The sequence below is a fragment of the Homarus americanus genome, unplaced genomic scaffold (assembly GCF_018991925.1).
Source record: "Homarus americanus isolate GMGI-L3 unplaced genomic scaffold, GMGI_Hamer_2.0 scaffold40248, whole genome shotgun sequence".
NCBI lineage: Eukaryota > Metazoa > Arthropoda > Malacostraca > Decapoda > Nephropidae > Homarus > Homarus americanus.
The window spans coordinates 10,001,813-10,028,040 of NW_024712526.1; the positions used below are offsets into that span (position 1 = coordinate 10,001,813).

The 26,228-nt window shown below is 38.6% G+C and overlaps 2 protein-coding genes across 3 annotated transcripts; one reads left to right on the top strand and one right to left on the bottom strand.

Annotated features, from left to right (window-relative positions):
• Positions 1 to 1,034: 1,034 nt before the first annotated feature.
• On the bottom strand, positions 1,035 to 26,133 carry LOC121862353 (urocanate hydratase-like). Its single transcript, XM_042360587.1, has 15 exons — positions 25,688 to 26,133; positions 24,429 to 24,559; positions 22,548 to 22,701; positions 21,661 to 21,851; positions 20,477 to 20,543; positions 6,992 to 7,135; positions 5,724 to 5,834; positions 5,391 to 5,564; positions 4,735 to 4,952; positions 4,301 to 4,416; positions 3,841 to 4,016; positions 3,406 to 3,505; positions 2,969 to 3,050; positions 1,655 to 1,765; positions 1,035 to 1,292 (listed from the first exon to the last, which is right to left on the bottom strand). Exons 1-15 carry the CDS (start codon positions 25,880 to 25,882, stop codon positions 1,163 to 1,165), a joined length of 2,100 nt encoding a protein of 699 aa, XP_042216521.1. The 5' UTR covers positions 25,883 to 26,133; the 3' UTR covers positions 1,035 to 1,162.
• LOC121862359 (zinc finger protein 791-like) lies at positions 9,002 to 13,110 on the top strand. Of its 2 annotated transcripts, none has more exons than XM_042360601.1 (2): positions 9,002 to 9,079; positions 10,906 to 13,110. In XM_042360601.1, the coding sequence occupies exon 2, from the start codon at positions 11,744 to 11,746 to the stop codon at positions 12,545 to 12,547; it is 804 nt and encodes a 267-aa protein (XP_042216535.1). In that variant the 5' UTR covers positions 9,002 to 9,079; positions 10,906 to 11,743; the 3' UTR covers positions 12,548 to 13,110. The 2 variants fall into 2 exon arrangements, with proteins under 2 accessions (XP_042216535.1, XP_042216545.1); XM_042360611.1 differs by having other exon boundaries at positions 9,023 to 9,109.
• Positions 26,134 to 26,228: the final 95 nt, after the last annotated feature.

The following is a 26,228-nucleotide window of genomic DNA, read 5'->3' on the forward strand; positions in this document are numbered from 1 at the left end:
CCTACCACACACACTGTACTGCCTCCCTACCACACACTGTACTGCCTCCCTACCACACACTGTACTGCCTCCCTACCACACACTATAGCCGGGTAAAGTAGTCTTCCCATTATCATACTCAGTACATACCAGCTGTGCTCTAAGACCTCCTTGCTCAAAGTGTTTTAAAATGCTTATTATCTCCTCAACAGTAAGCACTACACATTTCCTCTTCCTGCAGTTGCTTGCCAGTCCATTTACCAACGCAATTATTGACTCGTTAGTTGATATAATGGAAGGATGGATGCTATTTTCGTAGATACAGTTGAAAGACCACAGTTCAAGGTAAAAATAACTTAATAGCGAGAACGAATGGCGTCACTGTCCAAAGAAAATGATGTATGTGGACAGTGGTTGAAGCGCCTCTGATGACCGACTCGTGAACTTAAAATGTAAAGTATTATGGAAAATATTCAACAGGGGCAGAGGAAGAGGGTAAAATACACACACACACACACACACACACACACACACACACACACACACACACACACACACAGTATAATACAATGATGTGAATATGTGTGTCCAGAATAGTAGAGATATAAACAGAGTCACTTTTATCTTATCACCGTCACTACACCAGCTGACACAAGAGGTCAGGTGCTGTACACTCACTCACTCGTTGGTCGTAAGAAGGTTAATGTAATATCTCAGACAACTTTCCCTTATCTTTATTCCCATCATGTTTATTAATATACACAGGAAAACAATACCTTACCATGTTAGCAAATAAACTTTAACTTGAAAAAAAAATAAAAAAAGTATATATTAGTTCTAACAATCAAATTTATAAAACTTTTCCCAAAATCGAAAGTAGGATTGAAGATAATAATACTTTCTAGGTTTTAATATGTGTTTTTTCATTGTATATATCTATGTCTGTTTAAAATCTGGAACTTACTACTATACTGAAGGTTGAACTGATGACAACAGGGTGTAAAATGTCGTGATTAATGTGAGATTTTGGAGAGTTTGGTGGGACATTTTGAGAGGGAGGAGGTTCTTCTTTCTACTGGGTACTATAGGGGTGGAAAGGGATATGGTCTACTGTAAATTTGGTCCAAAGCACAGGGCTTGATCTAGGCGTGGTCCAGGGCAGGGTTTAGGCGTGGTCCAGGATCTAGGCTTGGTCCAGGGCGCGGGCCACTAGGCTAGGATCAGCATGGTGAGGGAAAGTGACCTTGAGACGCCGGTCCAGGGTCATTGAGCGTAGGATGGTTGACTCGGCGTTCTCGTTGCCGCTCCACGCTCTGGGGAAGGGACACACACGGTAACTTAGATACAAGTAAATTAAACAATAACAAATATATTTCTAATGTGATATGGTGGTATAACTACGTATGTGACTGTATGTAAGTGTGTTTGGTAATAGTTCTATATATTTACCTACGAGCTCAATAGAGGTGACATATATTCCAGTGTTACTTACCATCTTATGACGTTATGAGTTACCGTGACATATATTCCAGCTTCATTTATATTGATTTATATATTTTTTTTTAATTTTCCCTTTATAGAAATAGAGTATAAATTATTTCACAGTCACCTAATATTTAGTGCTACACTCTGTTTGTCTGTGGGTTTGTATGGGTGACATATATTCCAAGTTTACCTTCTGGCGACACCGTTGGACACATCCCAGTTGAGGATGAGAGATGCTCGGTAGTTGGCGTCCTCTGAGCCGTCTAGGAGCAAGCCAAACCCTCCGTTGATTGCCTCACCCCTGTTAACAGACCTCCGTTAATTATATGACTTCATCACTTGCTGATTACAGAGTTAACTAGACACAAATAATTACAGTAAATACAAAGTTAACTACAGTTCCACAAAGCAATGTTGTTTATAAAGTAATTTATAGAGTTTGATTTGAATAAATGTTTACGCAGGTACATGGCGATAAACTTTTTATTTGGCTAAATTCACGAGAAATTTATTTCATCCAACTTATTCTTGGCCTCCATCACTGCGCTAGGGAAGTGGGAGTGGCTGATGTTGTTTACAATCGGTGGAGAGTAAAAGCACTGTCATCGGATTATCTGAAACACGATTTTAACCAGGCTGTTTTAAGTATATATATCACAACAAGACCATGGACTAGTTTACTTAAATCATTTTTCGTCGTTAACTTTCCAAAATATATGTGAGGTCAAGGAATCCAATCCGTTCTAAAGAAAATAAAGAATAAAAAAGGAATATTAATATCTATGAAGAAATAACAGACAGACGGACGGACACACACACACGCCAAAAGTGACTGGAATGATGAACTTCCGCGGTCAGGGGTCGGCAAATATAGATGCATTACTTGCACACTGCCTCTATTGTATCCTCTATATAAACGCACTATGGCGTGATGGCACGGTATTCATGCATGAACCGGGGGAGTAGAGGTCGCCAAACATCAATGTGAGGAAGACACAAGAATTCCAAACCATCAATGATCTTACTTTTCCTATTGGCGCTGCTTGGAAGGGAGAGGTGTGGTGGGGAGGTGCTGCGTGTAGCGTCTCCCTCTTCGCTCGCTTTCAGCAGAAAATGATAAACCCTGGAGCGGAAACTCTTGTGTTATTTTGGCTTGATAATGAGACGATCGCGCGCTCTGGCGGGAGAAAGCCGGAAGTGACGATAAGAACGCCAATTAACTTCAAGGGTTAAGCAAAGAAAGCCAAACAAATCGGGGTACAGGAATGAGAGAATGTTGCTAGGAAGCGGAGCGTGGGCTGTGGAGAATGTGGAAGCGTGAATCGTGATGTCAGCCAGTACATAACGACGGGCGGAAGAAGAAGGCGCCCAGCAATTTTGTTGTTATTGTGTATCACTACGCTTCAACAACCAAAGTCTTTAAGCACGTATTCTAGATTAATAAATCCATGAAGTGGCTGCCAATTGTATTAATATTCCCCAATCATTCAACCATCTAACTCACCATCCCACACCGCCACCGTTATGAAGAGATACCCAAGTTGCACCTCGGATTGAGTCGCCGACGAAGTTCTGCACTGCCATATCTGTCCAGGATGTAAACAAGGGTGATTTAAACATTTGACCGATCATAAACACTGATATTTTTCCCTGTTGCGATATTACTGAAACTTTTGCCATAAAATTAAACTTAAATATTACTGAAATTTTACTTGTTATACTTTTTTGGCGTTAATTAAATTATAATATGCTTATTTAATGCATGTGTTTAAAATTTATTGTATACTTCTCTATTTGAATGTCTGCCTATTTATCAACCCTATCTATATATTTATTTGACGTCTCACTAAAATTTAAAACAAGATCACATGAGGAAAATTTTTTATTATTGTTTATCATCAGTGAAGTCAGAGGAAAGTTGTTGATTTCTTTCTTTCTTACCAGCAGTGAAGGCAGACCCGTCGTCAACATTGGACGTCTCTCTGAAGGGTGAGTCCGTACCGCTGACGTCATGGTGGTCTCTGCTGACTACCACGGGGCCCTGGAGGATAAAGGGAATCTGGTCACTCTCCTGCAAGGTATATAGGAATCTCTCTCTCTCTCTCTCTCTCTCTCTCTCTCTCTCTCTCCTACAATCATTACCAAAAATAAACATGACATAAAAACAGATTAATTGGTACTGGGTGTGAAAGAGGAAGACTGGAAGAATGTTAGAAAAAGAGAAGTAGCGAGAAAGATTGAAAATGAATGTTTTGAGAATAAATGAGACAGAGACAAATCTAATCGTAAGAAAAATTAGAAAGTAAGAGTGAATGAAAAGGAAAATAAGTGTGAAAATAAAACAGAGAGAGAGAAATAACATCATATCCATCTCACCTTAAGTTTACCAGTCCTAACGGCGTCATTGAAGGCCTGGGCTATCCTAACCCTACCCACTTGGTCTGAGTACAGGATCCTGGCTTGACTTCCCACCACTAGCTTATGTTCACCAGCCTGGCGGATCCACTTCATGTTGTCCGTGTACTGTTGACGTATTCGCTCCGGGATACCTTCTGCGTTTCAATAAGAAGTAGTGACGTTATTTTATGTGATGTTTCGTAAATAAATATATGGATTTTTTTATGTTTATTTCGTAGAATGTTTATTTTATTTAGTATATATATTTTAAATGTTGTCAGGTTCTTCAACAAAATTATTCATATCCTAAACATCGTCATTGCTTATTATTATTATTATTATTATTATTATGCCATGGAAGGTCCTTTTCGGTTATTTCTTTACCGTAAATTTATTAAAAATACCAAGTACTTCGTCAGCGCCTCTGTCTACCACTTACCCTCACAGATGGCCTGCAGGACCTCACAGGCTATCTCGTCCGTCTTCTGCAGGTCAGTTGGATCCCCTGAAGCACACACCCACCTAAACGGCCCGAAGCCCAGCGAGAAGATGTCCCTGTGACCAAGAGATAAACATGAGAAGGTGGTGATGGTGTTGGCGTTGTTCAATCACGAGACTCCAATAGGCTATGTCAGGTTTATGTAAGATGTGTCTGTCCTCCATTGACTGGGTGGCTGGAGAAAATCCCATGAGATGACATTTGATTCGACAAAAGAAAAATCCATTACCAAAATAATATTACAATAAATCCCATCAAATCGATTTTTCTCTATTAAGTTTTCAGTTGTGTCAAGTTAGGCTGAGTCTTTTAGTAAAATGCTACACTCATACACAGTAGCACAACAGAGCCACTGGTAGGACCGTAAACATTACCCCATGATATCCTGGACGTAGCTGGGGTAGCGGAATTTGATAGAATCTGCCCCGACAGCGCCTACGTCAGCCCCCGCCCGCCGAGCCTCGAGCAGAAAGGCGTTGCCGTAGTCCCAGAAGAAGAGGCCAGCGTCAGACAGCTTGTTGATGGCCACCACCTGCCGACGTAGCGACTCCTGCACCAGTGTCTTCAACTTGTTCGGGTTCTTGATCAACATCTGTCAAGCGAGTATTGGAAATACATAATACGTACAATAAACAACGACTACAAAATTTTATTAATAAATAATAATCGATGAAAATAACATAATGTCGTCAAATAAATTATTATCCATCAGTAGTTTTTCAAATTATTACTAAAAAAATAAGCTATTGGTAATAAATGTACTAGTTGAACCCTAAATAAAATATATGAAAAAAGAGAGTTAATAAATGACAATAAAACACTATTAAATCTGTATAGTACAGCACTGGTAACTTTAATGTGAAATTACATAAGTATCCCAACTAAATTTCGTTTTCTTTTAAGTATTAATCACAGAAAATGTTGATGATAAACTAAGCTATATATACATTTATCTAATGTAATATAATCCATGCATACCGTAACAAACTTAACCCTGTCCTTTCTGAATGGTGGTTAATATCCCACATACCTCCTCTGCCTGGTCGAAGGTAAGCTGGACGGGACAGTAACCGCCACTGAAGGGGTTGTGGCATGAGGTCTGATCTGATCCCAAGTCCACCAGCAGCTCCCCCGTGGTCTCGTACTCCCTCAGTAGCCTCTCCCACACGTTCACTACGTTACCCTGATACCCGATGGAGGTAGCCTGAAGGAGGAGGCCAGGTAGTGCTGTAGCTATGGTTATAATGATGAAGGGGCGCGAGATTATAATGATTTTATTGTATAGGTGAATACAGTACACACACACACACACACACACACACACACACACACACACACTTTAATTTATATAACAGTACTATACCTGCTTCTTGGTCCTCGCCTCACGGATACGTCTCACCAGTACCTCTAGGTCGTCAGTGTACTCCTCCAGCCACCCTTGTTTGTGTCGTTTCAACAGGGCTTCCTTGCTCACCTGTCAACACCTCCTCACGTTAAAACCACAATAGAAGGTGGAAGACATATTTGATGGGGGAGAGACACCGAGAGCAGGGAGAAATGAGAATAGGAAATGGGGATTGGATACGTGGCAGGAAAAGGACATGGGGTAAAGGAGGATGTAAGAAGGGACGTGGGGATAGGACATGGTGTGGGGGGTTATTACGACAGGATATGGGCCAAGATATGGGAATAGGACATGGGAGAAACATGGATATTAGACACAGGGAAGGACAAACAGAAACAAAAGAGACAGACAGACAGATAACAAAGAAGAAGATAAAGACAAACAGACACAAGGATAAACTTATAAAAAATAGACGGAAAAATATGTTAAAATTGAATAAGGAGAACATTTGAGAAAGAAACACCTATTCGATACCCAACAGCATAGCCTATTGACTGACTAATTGATCCACGGAGCGTCAAACTCTTTTTAAATAACGAACATAATAATTTCAATTAAAAAACGAAAAAATAACATTGCGTGACTTGAAGTAAATTGGGCATCAAAAGCCGAGTAAATTCATTTGAATATATACCTAAAAAAAATCATGCGGAAATATGAACCGCGGTGAATATTAAATTTGATATATGATATTTTCAAGGATTATTGTCACAGAATTTATACGTAGGCTTGATATCCTCCCGAAGTTATTTATAGAAATGGTAATAATAACTCCTGTTCCTGATCCCTAACTAGGATTAATAATATTGATAATAATTCGTTTACATGATATCATAAGGAAGATTTACAACTTGACTTCCTGACCGGTAATTATTGATTATAATGGCACTGAGTTCTTTATGTAGCCGTAACTGAGGTATCGTGTATACCCATAACTGCTGATTATAACCCAAAGAAAAATAATAATTTTACTAATACAAATAATAATAAATGATCATTATAGGTAAGAGGGTCAATTATCATAAATGTTTTTAGCTAATTAAATATTTCTTGGAATACACCTATTTAATATAAGCCACAGAACTAAATGAACGTAGAAAACTAACATTAAAAATACACTGAGGCTCTACCTTAACTTGATACGTACACTTTAGCACCATACAAGAGACCTTAATCATCTTTATTACGTGAGCTATGAAGGTAATTAATGATGGGGGTATACATACCTCGGCCACAACACCAATGCAGCCACAGACGACGGCCGCCTTGGCTTGAGCACCACTCATGCCGCCCAGACCTGACGTGACCAACACCCGCCCTGCCAGGTTCTCCACCCCGAGGTACTTCCTGCCAGCGTTGAGTACAGTCAGCTGTAACAGTCAGATAGTGTTAGTTGTGACTAGAAGACAGTATCAGCTGGGGCATGAATAACAGTATTATCTGTGACAGTCAGTGGTTTGTGGAATACACACGTTTACTATTGTCATAAACATAGATTCAAGTTATTCAGCATTCTCAAACGTCTTCACCTGTCTGCCACATCCCATTAACACCCCAGAATACCGTAGCTGCCCAGAGAATGTTCTGAATGTGGGTATTGTGCCAGGGTATCAGTATGCCCAACGACATCTAGATAGGTAGAACCCTGAGGGAGCTGCAAGAAAAACTAAAGTTTAAGTTTTAACCATTAAAACAAATAAAATAAGACCGCACAATCCCCTACCCAAATCCATCTTGTTTTTCTATCAGGGCTTTGCAAAGAATCTCCTTCCACACTACTAGGCGTATATATCCTATCCATGATATACTAGACAAGCCTTGCTGGAATACAGGTTGCTTTGGATCGCCTGATGATTAACCACCTAAACGCAAACTTAACCTAAACTAACCTTATCATCAGGGGAAAAAAGCTGGGGTGTCAAATCTTCAAGTGATCCGTTAGTAACATTGCCCTTCAGAATTCACACTTATATACACGTCCCCTCGCCCATTACATCTCAATTAAAAATATTATTAATAAAATATAAGAAAAAGTTAGTCTCGTTGTTCAGATGTGGTCGCTGCAACTGTGTAGTTAAATATAGGGAACTAAAAGTCAGGTGTGAACTGCGTGCTGGTGTGTGTACGCGTTTGTACAGTATGCTTACGAGTGCTTATTTGCTCTTGTGCGAGTTTTTTTATATGGATAAACATCACACCAAAATCCTTATTTCACTCATAAATGCATATCATCAGGAGATACTAATCTTGTAGAAATACAGCCAAGACAAAGGTAAAGTGTCCCAGCTAACAAAATTAATTACTCTAAGTATAGGCGATATTAAGAATCCTTCCTATTTCTCACAATTTGTTATCGTTGTTGAAGCGCAGGCGAGATTAAAAAGTAGTTAAATAAGAAATTGAAATAGTTAATCGTATGTTTAAATCACTTCAACTTGTGATTCAACATTGATTTCGATTGACAATTCAAATGATATATTGACGTAAGGTTGTGTCCACATATTTTTTTACCTTATGTAACTGAATTTCATTCCCGAACCACAATAAAGCATAATATTCACTGTGTAAAAGTTAATAAACATAAAGTGAAATAAAATTTAAATACCGGATATATTGAATGCAGGTATAAGAATATAAGCGAATTTATGTATTATATGTAGAAACATGGTAACAGCTTGGTTTTAAAGTTAACAATTTAATAACGTAAAATTGTTGTCGAGTCTGTGTAAATAGAAAATGTAGAGAGAGACTGAAATAGATAATTTTATTTAGCTTGGCAGTCAAGTTAACATTGATCGTCTTGTAATAAGTAGACGTGTTTGCCCTTGTTGAACCGAGAGTTGTTAAATTGTGAAATTAATGTCAAATTATGTTATTAAGAATAGACTTCATTAATTTAGAGGCCTACATAACCCACATATCTAAATCTAAACTATATACAATCGAAATAAAATCGACATGTAAAAACTAATACATTATAAAGACTCTTGGGGAGAATAAAATATTAAATGCCAGATGTCACCAGAGCCAATCAATTCAACTGTGACAGCGATTTAACTCTCAATTTTTAACACATCATATAAAAACAAAAATAAACCTGCAATATATTTTACGACTTATGATATAATTAAATACTAAAATTCCGTAAAAACATCACTTAAACTCAATTACATGGTTAATAAATATCTTTAGATCATTTAATTTTACGCTACACGATTATAAGAACATCAAGTGGTGTTCACAAGTTATTGGAACCAAACAAACCAGAGGGGCCTAGGACAAGAGATTATCACATTATTTGGCTCAAGTTACAGGTAATATAGCCTACGTCATATTTAATCAAGGTAATTTATAAGTGGGATTAACATAGAAAGTATAGGTGTTTATTGAGTAAAATGGCCTGAGAGCTATGTAGAAGTGACAAAGGAATGTGGTAATTGTAAGTTTTTCACATCTCCCTCCACTAGCCTCTGCTGTCCTGGTTCAAAATGTTCATCTTTATATTGACTTTACGGGGTTCTTATCTCTTATTGTTAAATCTTATGAGAGAGATTAGATACCGTGAGGGGTAATTCACCTGGAAAAAGGTTAATTATCGTAACATATGATCTTAATATAACGGGTTAAGGTATTAAATATGTGACGAGATTTGCATTGGATTTTTATTTTAGGTTAAATTATTTTCTTACTGGAGGAAAATAGAAATATGAACATTAGCTGAACATTCGTCACTGTAAAATTATTCAAAACTCCTCCAGCATTTTAATAGATTAATAATAATGGTAATGTATAAGAACACCACTCCCACCAGGAGTGGTTTTATTACGTTAATTTTTTCCACAGATGTTCTTATCATTATAGTAAGTGTCTTAGGTATTATTTTAGTTTCGGTCATTTGAGGAATCTTAGGAATTAGGTTAGGTTACCCTTAGGTTAAGTTAGATATCCAAACAATGTGTTTCCAATGGTTTTTGACTGGTTAGGGTCATCATGTACCCACGTCAACTCGTAGCTTAGATAACTCGTACCCAAGTTTACTGGCACCCAATTCAAGTGATAATCCATACCTATTATTATATATACCATGCATAGGTTGCTGCTGTCACAGCATTATTATAGCTTATTATGAACTATTCAGGGCAGGATTAAGGGAGGGGCACAGGGGGCAAGTACCCCGAGCACAGAATGAAATAAAAATAGAATTGAATTTAACACAGTTTGGAGGAGTTATATAAAATTTTAGCTTCATCTATGATTACAAAAAGATTATGTAAATCTTGTAGGAAAGTGCATTGAAATAGTGAAATGCAATGGAGCTTTAAAATGGTTGTATATCATTACATAAGTATCTTACTGTGTCACATAAACATTGCACTACAAATACATATTTCACACTGTGTGGTTTAGAATAACTATTGCAATTTGCAGATTTCAGGCTAATAGATATGGCAGTTTCAATTTATAAACTTGGCAATGTAAATGTTTAAAATAGTCATAAGTGCGATTCAGTGAGCGAGTTTCAAAACAATAATGTAAAATGATTGCTTATAAGCAATCATTATTTTGCTTTCTTATTATTCAGTATCCTCTTTTATGACAGTAGTAAGACATAATAATCATATGACTGAAATCAGAGCTAATAATGACTAAACAAAATACTGTATAGTTTTCCTTTCTGTGTTCAGGAATACAAGAAACTACAGTACTTGTATTTTTTATTTATTTTATTCCTAATTACTTCATTTGTGTTTTTTATTCTACCTATGCAAGGTATTTTTAGGAATATAAAGAAATACTGATAGTAAGAATACAGTAATATCTCCATTAGCTGGAATCCTTCAAACCCAGAACTCTCCGATAGCCGGAATTGAAATTTTCTCAGAAAATCATTCTCAAAGCCGGAATTTTCCGGAGAATTCCGGCTTGGGGGCTTTATCTCAATAATGGCACATTTACAATAAAAATGTAGAAATGAAGGTCAGATTCACTTGAAACACCACAAAATACATTAGAAAAACCTAATTTTGTTTGTAGTTTCCATGGATGACCATTAATTTGCTCATATTTATATCTGAGTACTGTTTTTATGAGTGTACCTTAAGAAAATTAATCAACTAATAAGTTTCATCTATGTTCTTAGGTGCAGGAGGCTATAAGGGCAGTACCCTGCAAGTAACTGACTTATGGAATACAACGCAGATATACCATGCCAGCATCTTTGTGGTGAACGGCAACACTCGGCACAACTACCCGGGTGCCTACAATGACTTAAGATTTTTATTTGTAGAAATTTATCATCACTCATTTGTGAACCTAAAGGTAGACGAATTAGCTAATTTATTTATATTTTTTTAAAGATAGTTTTATTTATTGGTAATTTAAGACAACAGGACCTTAATTTATAGATTTTTTATAAGGACATAGATTATTATAGATTTATAATTATTAGTTATACCCAGTACAGTACTGTATGTGTTTTTGGGAAATGAAAGTGTGCTCTCATAGACTAGTCATTTTTAATACTGTACTTGTGTTGCTTCAAGTTATCTCTAAGTTTATTCCAAGGTACAGAGATGTAGTTCTGTGTTACTCACATTGGTTTTATTAATCAGTCTATAATTACATAACATTGTGTTCTCTGTAACTTAGAAGTACAGTACAACCTGCCAGTTCTTAGTACTGTACAGTGACAAGAACTGCAAGACTTTGCAAGTTACAATAAACATAAGTACAATATTAGTATTTAGAATTTGTTAAAGTTTTTGTTGTAAACTATTTATTTACCTTTTGATTGACCAGTACTTCACTGAAGGTCAGTGAAATCAAAACTGTAAATATTCACTATATTAGTGAGATGTGTTTTGTCTCTATTGTACAATAAGATACATCTTATGTATTACGTACTTCAACTGAAGGGAATTTAACACAATTCATGCTGATGATTTATCTAAGAATGAATATCATTGTATGTTGGCATAATGAATGAAAACATCCAACATGCAATATATGAATGTTTTGAGTGTGGCCGGAGATTCTCCGCTCCTCAGGCACTCCGAATTCATGCAAGAATGCATACCGGAAAGAAGCTTTATGAATGTCAGGATTGCGGTAAAACCTTCAAAATGGAGTTTTACTTCAACTATCATCGCATGAATGACACAGGCATAAACAAATTTGAATGTGGTGTATGTGAAAGAAAATTCAGCAATGAAAGTTGTGTGGAAACCCACTACAAAATCCACTCTCAGGAAAAGTCGTACGAGTGTCGAAAATGTGGAAAAGTTTACATCCAACTGGGAAGTTTTAAAAACCACATCATGGCTCATCCACCAACATACTCCTGTAAGGAGTGTGGGAAAGTTTATACTGACTCCAGTAGTTTAGTGGCACATGAACGAGCACACACTACTCAAAAGCCTTTCCTCTGTACCAACTGTGGGAAGAGATTTGCTCATGCTTTTAACTTTGAAATTCATTTCCAGTCTCATTGCAAAAATCAGAAGGAAGACGGTGGCCACAGCAGCAACATAAGTTCCAGAACCCCTGGTTTAGGGACGTGTTCTGTCTGGCAGTCATCTGGCAAAATCCCTTGTAGAGGAAGCAGAAGTAAAGCTAGCAAAACAAAACCTTTTGAAATAGAAGTGATTGATTTAGGTTCAGATTCAGAGTGTGAAGAATCCGAGCCTGAGGAATTCTTACCTCTTGAGGTTTGCCTTAATGAGGGGGATGAAGAACTGACTATACAAGATCTTATGCAAAGATATGGAGATGAGAATATATAACAGAAAATTTAGACTTCCTGAAGTCATGGCATTCTTTTTGAAGAATATGTATTACAGTCAAATGGTTATTTTTATTGATTTTTTTTAACCTGCAGGTAATTTATACATGTGCTGTCTTTGTATTTAATATAAAAATTCACAGTACAGGGGGGCCCCCCCAAGTTCACGGATTTTTATTTCGCGGTCCTCTATTATTCGCGGATGACACTCTGGATGTACCCAAGAATGTCTGTGGGTAGTTTTAAAGTTGCTGGCATTTTTGCAGCTGAGACAGGGAGCTATTCGTTTTAGAGACAGTAATTTCCTTTACCTGTATTGTAAATATGTGTGTGTGCGTGCGTGCACATGCACATGCACGCGCGCAAAACACATACAAATAAATAATAATAGGAAACTCCTCTCACAAGTACAGTAATCAGAAACAAATTTATTAAAAATGTGACAAGTTTACCCTCAAGTAAGTATTTTACTACTTATTAATAAAGCACGGACTTGAGGGTAGACTACATTTTTAATACATTTTTGTCTGATTATCTGTAAGAGTATTTTCCCATTATATTATTTATTTGCATGTGTTTTGTGTGTGTGTGTCTACGCACACAGACATATATACAATACAGGTAAAATAAATAATTGTCCTAAGGGCAAACACATAAAGGGAATATACATTTCTTTTTTTTTTGTACACAAGTAAAAATGTACCCCCCCCCCACCCGGTCCGTAAATGTTATTTGCAGATTTGGCTATTCGTTGCCATTTTGAGAACCTAACCCCCGCGAATTTGGGGGGCCCCCAGTATCAATTTTGAAGAGAAATGTGAATATATTTTATTGTAAAATTTTTACGATGCCATTTTTATCTTATGGAGAAACAATAATTTACAATATTGTGTGACTTGATCACAGTGACATGCACATTCCCAATACTTGCCTTTTCTACAGCTTTTGCACTTTTTAATAAAATTTTAAGTGTATTGTTTTGTATTTTTCTATACCAAACTTACAAAAGGTACAAAATACCTTAAAAGGTAGATGCTATTTCTTACACAAATTTCACATGAGTTTTATTTGCCCCTTTATTCTTTTTTTTTCTTCCCCACAGCTCAGTGGTGTAGCCTTTATGAATTACTGGAGCTGAGTATTGGCCTCCTATGTGTTCACCTGAAGCTTCATCCCCTCTGCTTAACCTGTCTGAAGTTCAACCCTAAAACTATCTGTTTTTAGATAATTTTTAGATGATCCATGAAGGTTAGAATTGTAAATGGTCTTGGTCTCAACTGTATCTCTGACAGCCACACAATCAGAAACAGAACACTGTAAGTAAACGAAGGTTAGATTGTTTTGTAGGGTAATATTGATATAGTACAATATAGTCTTCATTTACGCGGTCAATTGAACCCGTGGAGGTCCAAATAAAACGAGAAACTCGTAAACGAAATAACAGAACATATATGATTAATTGAAATAGAGACTGGGCCAACCCCCAAACTCCACTTTTTCTGACACAATACGTACATTGTAGTAAAAATAATATCTTAATTTTATGATGGTCTGCACACACACACATAATATAGAAGAGAAATATCAATAAGAGAATAATATACTGTACCAGGTAAAAGAAAAATCAAGGTTTAACACTTATGTTAGTAGAAGAGATGGGTCGGCATATGTGGATGGGGGCTGGTTCCGAGGCAGAGGGCAGATTAGTGGCCCTCAGGTGACTCACTGTCACTATCCACCACAGATGTCAGGGCCTCCCTGACAAATCCCTCAAAGTCAACATCACTGTCACTATCACTGACTTTGGCTGGCTGTGGTGGGTTGCGGGCGAAGAAGTCCATGATGTTACGCTGACGGCTAGTGTTGATGTGTTCGTGATACATTGTGATGTACTGCTCCATACCTTGCTCTAGATGGTTATTGAAGACTTCATACTATTGATTGTCAGGGTCGTTGGAAAGGATGAGCTTGAGTTTCTCTGCAAACTCGATGGCATCCTTTACATTACCATGTGTTAACGTCTGTTCTTCTCGGGCTACTGCACCACCTGCCTCCTCACTGACGTCATCGTCTTCTAACATCTCGTCGGCAGTCACCTCAGGATCCCTGATCACCTCCACAATGTCTTCATTGGTGGTCTCGGAGAAGCCTGCAGCTGTAACACTCTGTGCAGCTTCTCTTGCAAGGTCCACTGCAACAGACTGAACCTCACCAGTCACAGGTTGCCTCTGCCTCCCACCTGGGATACCTTGCAACACATGCCGCCACGCGTGACGAATCGTTGCCACAGACAGCTGCCCCCATGCCTCCACCAAGAAATCAACAGCTTTCTTGACATTGAATTTCTTCCAAAACTGTTTGACGCGAACTTCTTGCTCCGCCAACTCTTCTTGCTCGTTTTCGTCGTTCTTGCTATCGGTGTCACTCAGGTTCCGCAACTCATCTTTTGTGTTGGTCAAGTCATTAAGGAGCCGAAACTTCTTTGAGGAGAAAGCAGCCTTCACATTACAAATTAATTCTTGATCCATGGGCTGGATTAATGACGTAGTGTTGGGAAAAAGGAAGACCACTTTTACGTTGGGGTGACGATCCAACAGTAGGGGCGAGTGTCCTGGTGCGTTGTGAAGGAGCAACAAATTGTTGAATGGAACATTCTGTTGCTCGCAGAATTTCTTCACGTCGGGAACGAAACAGTCGTCAAACCAGGAGAGGGACAGACCAGTGAACATCCACGCCTTACGTGCGGTTAGCCAGTGGACATTTAGCTTGGTCATGTCCATGTTCTTGTAGGCATGCGGCTTGCGGGCTGTGTGGATCACTATTAACTTGAGCTTACAGATACCGGAGGCATTGGTGGTAAACAGGACGTTGATGCGCTCCTTCTGCAACTTGCGGCTCCGACACTTGCTGGCAGACTTGACAACGAAGGTCTTGTTAGGTAGCTTTTTCCAAAACAGACCGGATTCATCCCTGTTGAACACCTGGTCGTCAGTGTACTGTCCTTCCTCCACAACTTCTCGTAAGAATGGAGGAAAATCACTTGCTGCAACACGGTCAGCACTACCACCTTCACCAACAATGTTAATGTTGGTTATCTTGTTCCTCTTCTTAAACCCTTGCAGCCACCCAGAGGAAGCAGTGAAGTGTTTGGGCTCTGCAATTCCCATCTTGCTTGCCACTGCTACATACAATTCACGGGCGTACTCTTGAACTGACCGCGTGTCCACCGCCATGTTCCGTCTTGCCTGACGAATCAAGTATCTCACCAGAAAATTCTCAGTCTTGAGCAGCGCCTTGTTCTGACAGTACTTCACCATTCAAGCACCTGTAGATTTTGTGATGCTCATGTGTTCTTTTATCTTGGTGGCATCCTTCTTGATCGTCCGGATCGTAGATTCATTCACGCCATGCTGATGCGCCAAATCAACTTGCCTCGTACCTTTCTCCAACTCTTGCACGATCTTGTACTTAACTTCATAGCTTAAAGCTCGTCCTATCTTCTTAGGCTTGGGGCGGCTTTGGCCAGGTAGTTCAAGGTTTTTAAGTGGTGGTGGGGGTCCAGTGGAAGCCATTGTTGCTAGATTAGCGGTCACTCAAGACAATTGTATACACGGAGAACTGAGAACAATGAGAGTAGCTCGGCTAGGTCAGCGACTCCTTCCCTCTGGTGGCAGAGCACGTCATATTACATTAAACCAATCACAGCTAGCGGGGAAGGGAGGTAAGGATGCGTGGCCCAATCACAGTCCGATACGTCATATGACGTCAGCGATAATGCAACAGCAACATACTGCGCACCCCTCCCTTCCCCGCATCCCGCTTATGGTCAAGCATGGGCCGCTTGAATACAAAATGGCACGCGGTGTGACTGGACCTTTACAGCCGCCCTGCGTAAATGACCAAATTTACCATGTAAATAAAGCATTTCAATTCTGGCAAAGTCACGGCGTAAATGACCAAACGCGTTAACTAAAAAAGCGTAAATCCAGACTATACTGTATACTGTATGTACTCCTGAGCACGCTGATTGCAAATCTATGATCTTCGTTTCGTTTGGGAGTTAATTAGTGGCCTTAATGAGGCTTGGAGTATTTTTAGGACTTTTTCAATGCTTAGGACATTTTCAATGCTAATTACTAGCCAACTATGGGTTTCCCAGGTGAGATTTTGGTGTTTGTGTGTTCTTCTGGAAGTAATTAATTGGTTAAACCCCTCAAATTCCAATTCCGAGAGAAAAGTCTATTTTGGTCAAAAATTTACTTTATGTTTTAACAAAAATTTGATTTTGCTGAAATTTCAGTATACAAAATTATTGGAGAATGCTGATTAAAATCTGTGATCCTCGTTCCGATTGGGGTACTATTGGGTCTTAATGAGGATTTGGAGTATTTTAGACGCTTAAATATGAGACTTTTCAATGCTACTACTAGCCAACTGCATGAGATTTTGGTGTTTGTGTGTTCTTCTGGAAGTAATTAATTGGTTAAACCCCTCAAATTCCAATTCCGAGAGAAAAGTCTATTTTGGTCAAAAATTTACTTAGGTAATAGACTTATGTTTTTGGCCAAAAATTTGATTTTGCTGAAAATTTCAGTATATGTACTACTGAGAATGCTGATTGCAAATCTGTGATCCTCGTTTCGATTGGGGGGTAATTAGTGGCCCTAATCAGGCTTGGAGTATTTTTAGGACTTTTTAAATTCTTATGACTTTTTCAATGCTAATTACTAGCGAACTATGGGTTTCCCAGGTGAAATTTTGGTGTTTGTGTGTTCTACTGGAAGTAATTAATTGGTTAAACCCCTCAAATTCCAATTCCGAGAGAAAAGTCTATTTTGGTCAAAAATTTACTAAGGTAATAGACTTATGTTTTTGGCCAAAAATTTGATTTTGCTGAAAATTTCAGTATATGTACTACTGAGAATGCTGATTGCAAATCTGTGATCCTCGTTTCGATTGGGGGGTAATTATTGGCCCTAATGAGGATTGGAGTATTTTTAGGACTTTTTAAATTCTTATGACTTTTTCAATGCTAATTACTAGCCAACCATGGGTTTCCCAGGTGAAATTTTGGTGTTTTTGTGTTCTTCTGGAAGTAATTAATTGGTTAAACCCCTCAAATTCCAATTCCGAGAGAAAAGTCTATTTTGGTCAAAAATTTACTAAGGTAATAGACTTATATTTTTGGCCAAAAATTTGATTTTGCTGAAAATTTCAGTATATGTACTACTGAGAATGCTGATTGCAAATCTGTGATCCTCGTTTCGATTGGGGGGTAATTATTGGCCCTAATGAGGATTGGAGTATTTTTAGGACTTTTTAAATTCTTATGACTTTTTCAATGCTAATTACTAGCGAACTATGGGTTTCCCAGGTGAAATTTTGGTGTTTGTGTGTTCTACTGGAAGTAATTAATTGGTTAAACCCCTCAAATTCCAATTCCGAGAGAAAAGTCTATTTTGGTCAAAAATTTACTAAGGTAATAGACTTATGTTTTTGGCCAAAAATTTGATTTTGCTGAAAATGTCAGTATATGTACTACTGAGAATGCTGCTTGCAAATCTGTGATCCTCGTTTCGATTGATGGGTAATTAGTGGCTCTAATGAGGCTTGGAGTATTTTTAGGACTTTTTCAATTCTTATGACTTTTTCAATGCTAATTACTAGCCAACTATGGGTTTTCCAAGTGAGATTTTGGTGTTTGTGTGTTCTTCTGGAAGTAATTAATTGGTTAAACCCCTCAAATTCCAATTCCGAGAGAAAAGTCTATTTTGGTCAAAAATTTACTAAGGTAATAGACTTATGTTTTTGGCCAAAAATTTGATTTTGCTGAAAATTTCAGTATATGTACTACTGAGAATGCTGATTGCAAATCTGTGATCCTCGTTTCGATTGGGGGGTAATTATTGGCCCTAATGAGGATTGGAGTATTTTTAGGACTTTTTAAATTCTTATGACTTTTTCAATGCTAATTACTAGCCAACTATGGGTTTCCCAGGTGAAATTTTGGTGTTTGTGTGTTCTTCTGGAAGTAATTAATTGGTTAAACCCCTCAAATTCAATTCCGAGAGAAAAGTCTATTTTGGTCAAAAATTTACTTATGTTTTTGGCCAAAAATTTGAATTTGCTGAAAATTTCAGTATATGTACTACTGAGAATGCTGCTTGCAAATCTGTGATCCTCGTTTCGATTGATGGGTAATTAGTGGCTCTAATGAGGCTTGGAGTATTTTTAGGACTTTTTAAATTCTTATGACTTTTTCAATGCTAATTACTAGCCAACTATGGGTTTCCCAGGTGAAATTTTGGTGTTTTTGTGTTCTTCTGGAAGTAATTAATTGGTTAAACCCCTCAAATTACAATTCCGAGAGAAAAGTCTATTTTGGTCAAAAATTTACTAAGGTAAATAGACATGTTTTTGGCCAAAAATTTGATTTTGCTGAAAATGTCAGTATATGTACTACTGAGAATGCTGCTTGCAAATCTGTGATCCTCGTTTCGATTGATGGGTAATCAGTGGCTCTAATGAGGCTTGGAGTATTTTTAGGACTTTTTAAATTCTTATGACTTTTTCAATGCTAATTACTAGCCAACTATGGGTTTTCCAAGTGAGATTTTGGTGTTTGTGTGTTCTTCTGGAAGTAATTAATTGGTTAAACCCCTCAAATTCCAATTCCGAGAGAAAAGTCTATTTTGGTCAAAAATTTACTTATGTTTTTGGCCAAAAATTTGAATTTGCTGAAAATTTCAGTATATGTACTACTGAGAATGCTGCTTGCAAATCTGTGATCCTCGTTTCGATTGATGGGTAATTAGTGGCTCTAATGAGGCTTGGAGTATTTTAGGACTTTTTCAATTCTTATGACTTTTTCAATGCTAATTACTAGCCAACTATGGGTTTTCCAGGTGAAATTTTGGTGTTTGTGTGTTCTTCTGGAAGTAATTAATTGGTTAAACCCCTCAAATTCCAATTCCGAGAGAAAAGTCTATTTTGGTCAAAAATTTACTAAGGTAATAGACTTATGTTTTTGGCCAAAAATTTGATTTTGCTGAAAATTTCAGTATATGTACTACTGAGAATGCTGATTGCAAATCTGTGATCCTCGTTTCGATTGGGGGGTAATTATTGGCCCTAATGAGGATTGGAGTATTTTTAGGACTTTTTAAATTCTTATGACTTTTTCAATGCTAATTACTAGCCAACTATATTTTGGTGTTTGTGTGTTCTTTTGGAAGTAATTAATTGGTTAATCCCCTCAAATTCCAATTCCGAGAGAAAATTATATTTTGAGGAAGTAGATTATCGACTTTTAGGGAAATATTACCTAATTTTGCGTAGATTATAATAGAATACGGGAATTTTGTATCATAGAAAATGGGAAATGTCTACAGTACTTGTGTAAGAGTCCAGCACTTGAAACTGAACTAAGGGGGAGGAAGTGTATGGGGAGAGAGATGGGTGCACGAGGTGAAGAAAGGTGTGTGGAAGTGAAAGTAGACGCTGGCAGGAAAAGTGAATCACTGCAAAATGTGTTTAGGTCCTGGTAATCATTTTATGTTCCGTAAACTTATTTAACCTTACTTTTATACTGCACATTGCTCAGTATTTAATTAATATACAGTATTACTAACATGATGATTCAGTAATTGTTCACAGATGAAATTATACTACAGTATGGTGGGAAAAATCTATGAATTTTAGTTTTGTTTTGTGTTTACACAGAAACAGAATTACCACAAAGAGTTTGACATGCACTACATCACTCTCAAAGTATTTAATGCTTTAACCATTTCGCTGCGTTTCACACACACTTGCCATTTTAGTCTGGCTACCGCCAGACGATTTTATTCAGCATAGGGTAACCTCCTGCTGTGAAAGGGTTAAGGGACTATGGCAGGTAAAGAAATGATTCGTTATAAGAGCAACTTACCGTTGTGCCATGGACGATTCCCTGGGGTCCTATGTAGCAGTAGCTGCCTGCAGTCATTTGGCCATACCTGCAGCGACAACATATACCATATGTAAGGAAAGTTACATGGAGATAATTATAACAACTTGCAACAAGGCAGGAATTTATGATTAATTATGTGCTGTTAAGTTAATCAATAGATAAAATAATTTTTGTACAATACCTATGGTTAATTGAGATTATTTTACATGAAAGAGATGATCCCAGACATACAGTAATTTTCATGAAACTAACAAGAAATAAAACAGTACAGTATTAATAATAAATTTAGTCATACGGGAGTCAATAACCAGATCAAATACACTACAGTTTAGTTGTACACTATAACTTGCATCAGTCGGGTGAGGCACTAGTGAGAGTAATAAGACTTATTCTGGCATTTTACCCATATACGTAATCCACTTTGTCATGCCTAAACTCATTTTCTTTCTCACATACAGTTATCCATAGCAAATAAATGTTGGGACCCCATAAATTTATATTTTGACCCCAAAAACGTACAGCATACTCTGGATTTAACGGAATCTGATATAACGAACTCTCAATTTAGCGAAAGGAATTTTTTCTGTTATTTTTTACTCATTTTAGTGAACTAGTTCACTAAATCGAGATCAATTATGTTAATACACTCACACCTACAGAGACATGATATGTACTGTACACAGAACCAGTAGAAACATTATTCATGGCTTACCTTAAACGAGGGGGTTCGGTGTTTGTCTTTTAAATATTTTCTATTATTTCCAAACTTTGTTACAATTGATAGCCGCAATCTTTTGACTTTCTCCCCCACACCACTTTTTTTCTGAGACTTCTGAGAGACTTTCAGCATGATGTCTAAGCACAGTAGTTAGTTGACCGAGAGGTAGCAGTGAACCACACAAGCAGTGGCGGCATACAGCCTGAGCAGATGTACGTAAACAAACCCATGTGCCAAGTGGTGCATTTGATGCGAAATTTAACAGAACCACGATCGTTTTAGTGAACTAGTTCTCTAAATTAAGCGAAAATAACGGAAATTCTGAGGAAATTTTAATTTAATGGAAAGGGGTGGCTCGAATTAGTTCGTCAAATCGAGAAAAGGCTGTATATTGAGACCCTATAAATTTATATTAAGACTCCCATAAAATTATATCGAGACTTACAATGTGACCCCCATGGCAAACATATCGTCATAGTTGGCTTTGGAGGAGTAATTCGGGATGACCATGCCATTAGTTATGATGAGTCTGGGAGAGCGGGAGTCGGAGGGGAAGAGCCCCAGCGGGTGGCCAGAATACAGCACCAGAGTCTGATCATCCGTCATCACTGACAGGTAGTGCATCACCAGCCACAACTATGAACACAACAAAGAAGATCACTAGAATTAATGAGAGTGATTGTCAATCTTCGTTTAATAATCTAATTCATTATCTTATTATCAGTCATTATCATCAGATCTTTTCATGTTTGTATTTGTTTTCTTTTTGATAGATTCTGTAAAGAGATTTTTTGTCTTACAGAAACTTTAACAATGTAACCGGATTTTTATATGATATACCGGGTAAATAATAATAAACATGTATTGATGGGTTAAGAGGTTTTTAAAGGTTATATCATTGAAGGTTAAAAGTTCAGTTGATTTTTGGGGGTATTAATTGTTTATAGTTGTGATTACTCAAACTTAGCCTTGGGTTTGGTATTATGGAATTGTTATAAGGTAGGGGAATTTTATTATTTTATATTTTTAGTATCCTAGAGAGGGTTGTCAGTGTGATATTGTGCAGAAGGCGATGGTAGTTATTCAGAGCGTAAGTCAAGAGTGGAACTACAAATTTTTAAAGGGATTACAATTAGGGAATTGAGTGGGAAGAATAAGATTGTACAACTAGACAGATCTTTCATTAAGTTCTTGTCTCCTTCATCAAGAACTAAAAATAAGTAGATTAGTTTATCCTGTATTCATGGCCTTATGCATACCATCATCTGTATACAGCCTCACCATGTATACACCTTCACTGTACAGTACTGTACTGTATACACATGCAGTTACCTGGGCCCAGTTGGAGAAGACCTGTCCATTTCCACCATAGGTGACCAACTCCTGGGGGAATTGAGCGACGCGAGGGTCCAAGTTGTTCATTATCATGTGCATGATGGCTGCTGCCTTCTTGGTCTTAACTGGGTACTCATCCACCGGGTATGCTCTGCAGATAATGTGTACAGGTTGAGCTTAAGGTGCAGGCTAGACTTATGGCTGGGTGTTGGCCAGGGATGCTTGTAGGCAACTCAGATTATGATATATAAATATAGTGTAGGAGAAGTAATTGTTACTTCTATGAACCATGATGTAAACACACACACGAAAAAAATAATCAAATCGTAATAAAATATATTATTGAAAATTGGTGGATATAGAACAACCATTCTTAAGATAATGTGTATGTTTACAATGAACTGAAGTCTTGGGCCATTGTGAGAAGAAGGTGACTCAACCAACTAAACTAGTAGGTCTTATAAGAAGGCCATTCAGATCTCTAGATGGTCCGCCCCCTCGTAACCATCTTCAGATAGTGAAGTGCTTCCCCCTTCTGGAGTATTGTCTGGTCCCTGAGATATGCTAGAGACTGTCAGTTGATTGAAAATGTCCAAAAGAAGGCCACCGGACTGGTGTCCGCACTACAGCACCCAGAGAGAGTAAATGCCTGCAACTGCCTGTCTTACGCTACAGATGAGCAAGGGGGACCTAATTGAAGTGTATAAACATCTCATAGGGCACTACTCAGTCGAGTGTACATACCTGGAGCTGGCAGACACCCACCCCACAAGGGGTCACAGCTCCAGGTTAAAGAAACCACAATTCCAGAAAACTGTGAGGGCAAACTTTTTCGGGGTGAGAATTGTGAACTCTTGGAACAATCTGCCAGAGAGTGTTGTGATGGCATCGAGTGTGAGCTGTTTCAAGGCCAGACTTGACCAGGTTCGGCTAAATTCAGGAGCCAGTGCATGCCCAGTACTTGCCAACAGTGCTTAACAGATTAATTAGGACAATTAAGTATCAAAATTTCAACTTTTTTTTACTACATCCTTATTCTGTACATCGAGGAATACCAATACTGTACTGAGATTTGAGCCGTATTAATTTTTCAGCTTACAATTAGATTTTGTTAAAAATCTCTGAACAGTACAACTCCTGACCAAGCTGATAACGTATCTATGATCCACGATTGGATTGCGAAGTAACTAGTGGTAGTAATGACATTTGGAAGATTTTAATGACATATCTCAATGCTAATTATTGCCACCCTATGGGTTTCCGAGGTGCGTTTTTGGTGTTATGGGTTTATTCTGGAGGGTGAGGTGTGTGAGGAGGGAGAGGTGTGTCAGGAGGGAGAGGTGGGAGAGGAAGGAGAGGTATGTCAGGAGGGAGAGGTGTGGGAGGAGGGAGAGGTGTGTCAGGAGGGAGAGGTGTGTCAGGAGGGAGAGGAGGGAGAAGTGTGGGAGGAGGGAGAGGGTGGAGGGAGAGGTGTCAGAGGAGAGGTGGGGAGAGAAGGAGAGGGTCAGAGGGGAGAGGTGGGGAGGAGGAGAGGTGGCCAGGAGGAGAGGGGCTGGGGAGGAGAGGAGGGAGAAGTGGGGAGGAGGAGAGGAGGGAGAGGGAGGGGGAGGAGGGAGAGGTGTGTGAGGAGGGAGAGGTGTGTCAGGAGGGAGAGGTGTGTCAGGAGGGAGAGGTGTGGGAGGAGGGAGAGGTGTGGGAGGAGGGAGAGGAGGGAGAGGTGTGTCAGGAGGGAGAGGATTATTAACAATACCTCCTTTATTTTATTGTTTTTATATATCTATACATTTATATACTTCCTTATACACTTATAAATTCATTACATTTTTTTATACCTTTATTTATTCATCCTGTTAATTTAAAACCCCGCCAAACTCTTACCTCATCTGTATGTTTGGGTAGAAGCGGTACATGTAGATATGGCCATACTGTCGCAGCTCCTGGGCGAACTCCGGCGCCAACACCCCGTGATACTCCCGGGGGAAGTACCTCAGGGCGTTACTCACAGCCAACTGTAGTGAGAGAGACGTCAGTCATGTAGATGAATGGTGAAAGATTACGTAGAAAGAATTATGGCAACACATCTGAAGGCATTACAGGAAGATGAAGCATGAGTAAAAAATATGATGGTTACATGAATTCCTGAAGTCGGATCACATGAAGATAATCACACATACGCACACTGATACACACACATGCACTTACACACTAATACACACACACACACACACACACACACACAAACGCACTGTGTGAGGAGGAAAGAACTCTAACAATTTTGAGGGATACAATGCAGTGAGAGCGTGAAGCTACATTAATTGAATCTAAGGGCGACTTTCTTCAAGGACATCGAGTCTAAGACGTAAATATTCAAGGGCACCGGGCGCCCCCAAGTGTCCAGCTGGGTGACAACAACAATTTCAGACACGTGTTTGTGTGCGATAGTCATTTTGGTTTATTTATCAGCGCTATGTATTGTATTATGAACACATCGGCCTGCCAGCTTGAACAGTCATGCATAAATAATTCTGGTTCCATGTGATATCACGGATCACGGAAATTAGCACTCTAGCTTTTTTCACTTTGAGATAAACTAACCCAAATGCTTACTTAACCATAATCCATTAAGTGAATTAAGCTAGGATGGCTAATCTTCACAGAGTTGTCACTGAAACTGGTTCCCATTGACATATATAAACAATGAATGCACTAGTCAGAACAAGGTGCAAAAAATAACTGGTTTAAAAGCAAATATTACTTGTATATCTTTCAAAATTACTTAACAGTATGACAACCTACAATAACTTAAACTAATTAACTTAACCTAATCAAACTGAAAACCGGAGCAAAGAATGTTAGGTATCAGGTAGTAGAATGTTTACCACTCTACTTGTTCTCTCTGACCCCTGACATTTACCTACCTGTTTACGCCTACCGTGTCTCTCTTGGTATCTATTGTTATTCTTGTGTTCGATCTCATTCCTTCTCGTTTGTCCATTTTTCTTCATTTGTTTGTTTACTGTTTTTGGTTCTTCCTTAAATTATTATCCACTTATTGTTTGTTTCCTGTCTGTATCACTCCTATTCTTTACTATCTGTCTACCTCTCTCGTTCTACCTGTCTAACCCAGAGTGACTCACCTGCTGTTGTTCATGGTTGAGGTTGTGGGTCCTGATGGGGGCGTGAGCGATGGTGTTGTCACGGGGGAGAGGGGGAGGCAGTGGGTTCACGGGTAGCCCACTACATAGGTCAGCTAAGGTCAGCGTGGTTCGTACGGTGCTCACCCTCACCGCTGCGGGGGAGGGACTCGCGGAGGTCAATGTTACAGTGGTCATGGTGGAGGAGGGAATCACAGGGCGAAGGGCGTGACCGTCAAAGCCAAACCTCGTGGATTAACCTGACACACAAGACTTGATGTTGTTTAAGATGTCAATTGTTTGGGAATGTTTCTCATGCGAAAATGGCGATATTAAAAGCGTACTGAGCCCCAACTAAGGCAAGAGAAAGAGTGATATTTGAGATTATTGTTGGGGGAGCGAGTGGACCCGTCAGCAGTGAGGACGCCCACGTAACTGGTGGTGAGAGACTGGGGTCCACTACATGAAGCTTCGCCGGGGGCAGGTTCTCTCCTTACAAGGCAGCTGAAGGATCTCATTATTCTAATCTTTAAGCTGGTCCCTT

What these genes read in the sequence shown, in the direction of transcription:
- LOC121862359 (XM_042360601.1), top strand. Translation starts at nt 11,744, where the DNA reads ATGAATGAAAACATCCAACATGCAATATATGAATGTTTTGAGTGTGGC.
- LOC121862353 (XM_042360587.1), bottom strand. Translation starts at nt 25,882, where the DNA reads ATGACCACTGTAACATTGACCTCCGCGAGTCCCTCCCCCGCAGCGGTG. An exon ending in CCTGCAGGCCATCTGTGAGG is followed by an intron (nt 4,017 to 4,300) that starts GTAAGTGGTAGA and finishes ATTGAAACGCAG; the next exon opens with AAGGTATCCCGGAGCGAATA. An exon ending in TTAGGACTGGTAAACTTAAG is followed by an intron (nt 3,506 to 3,840) that starts GTGAGATGGATA and finishes TTTATCCTCCAG; the next exon opens with GGCCCCGTGGTAGTCAGCAG.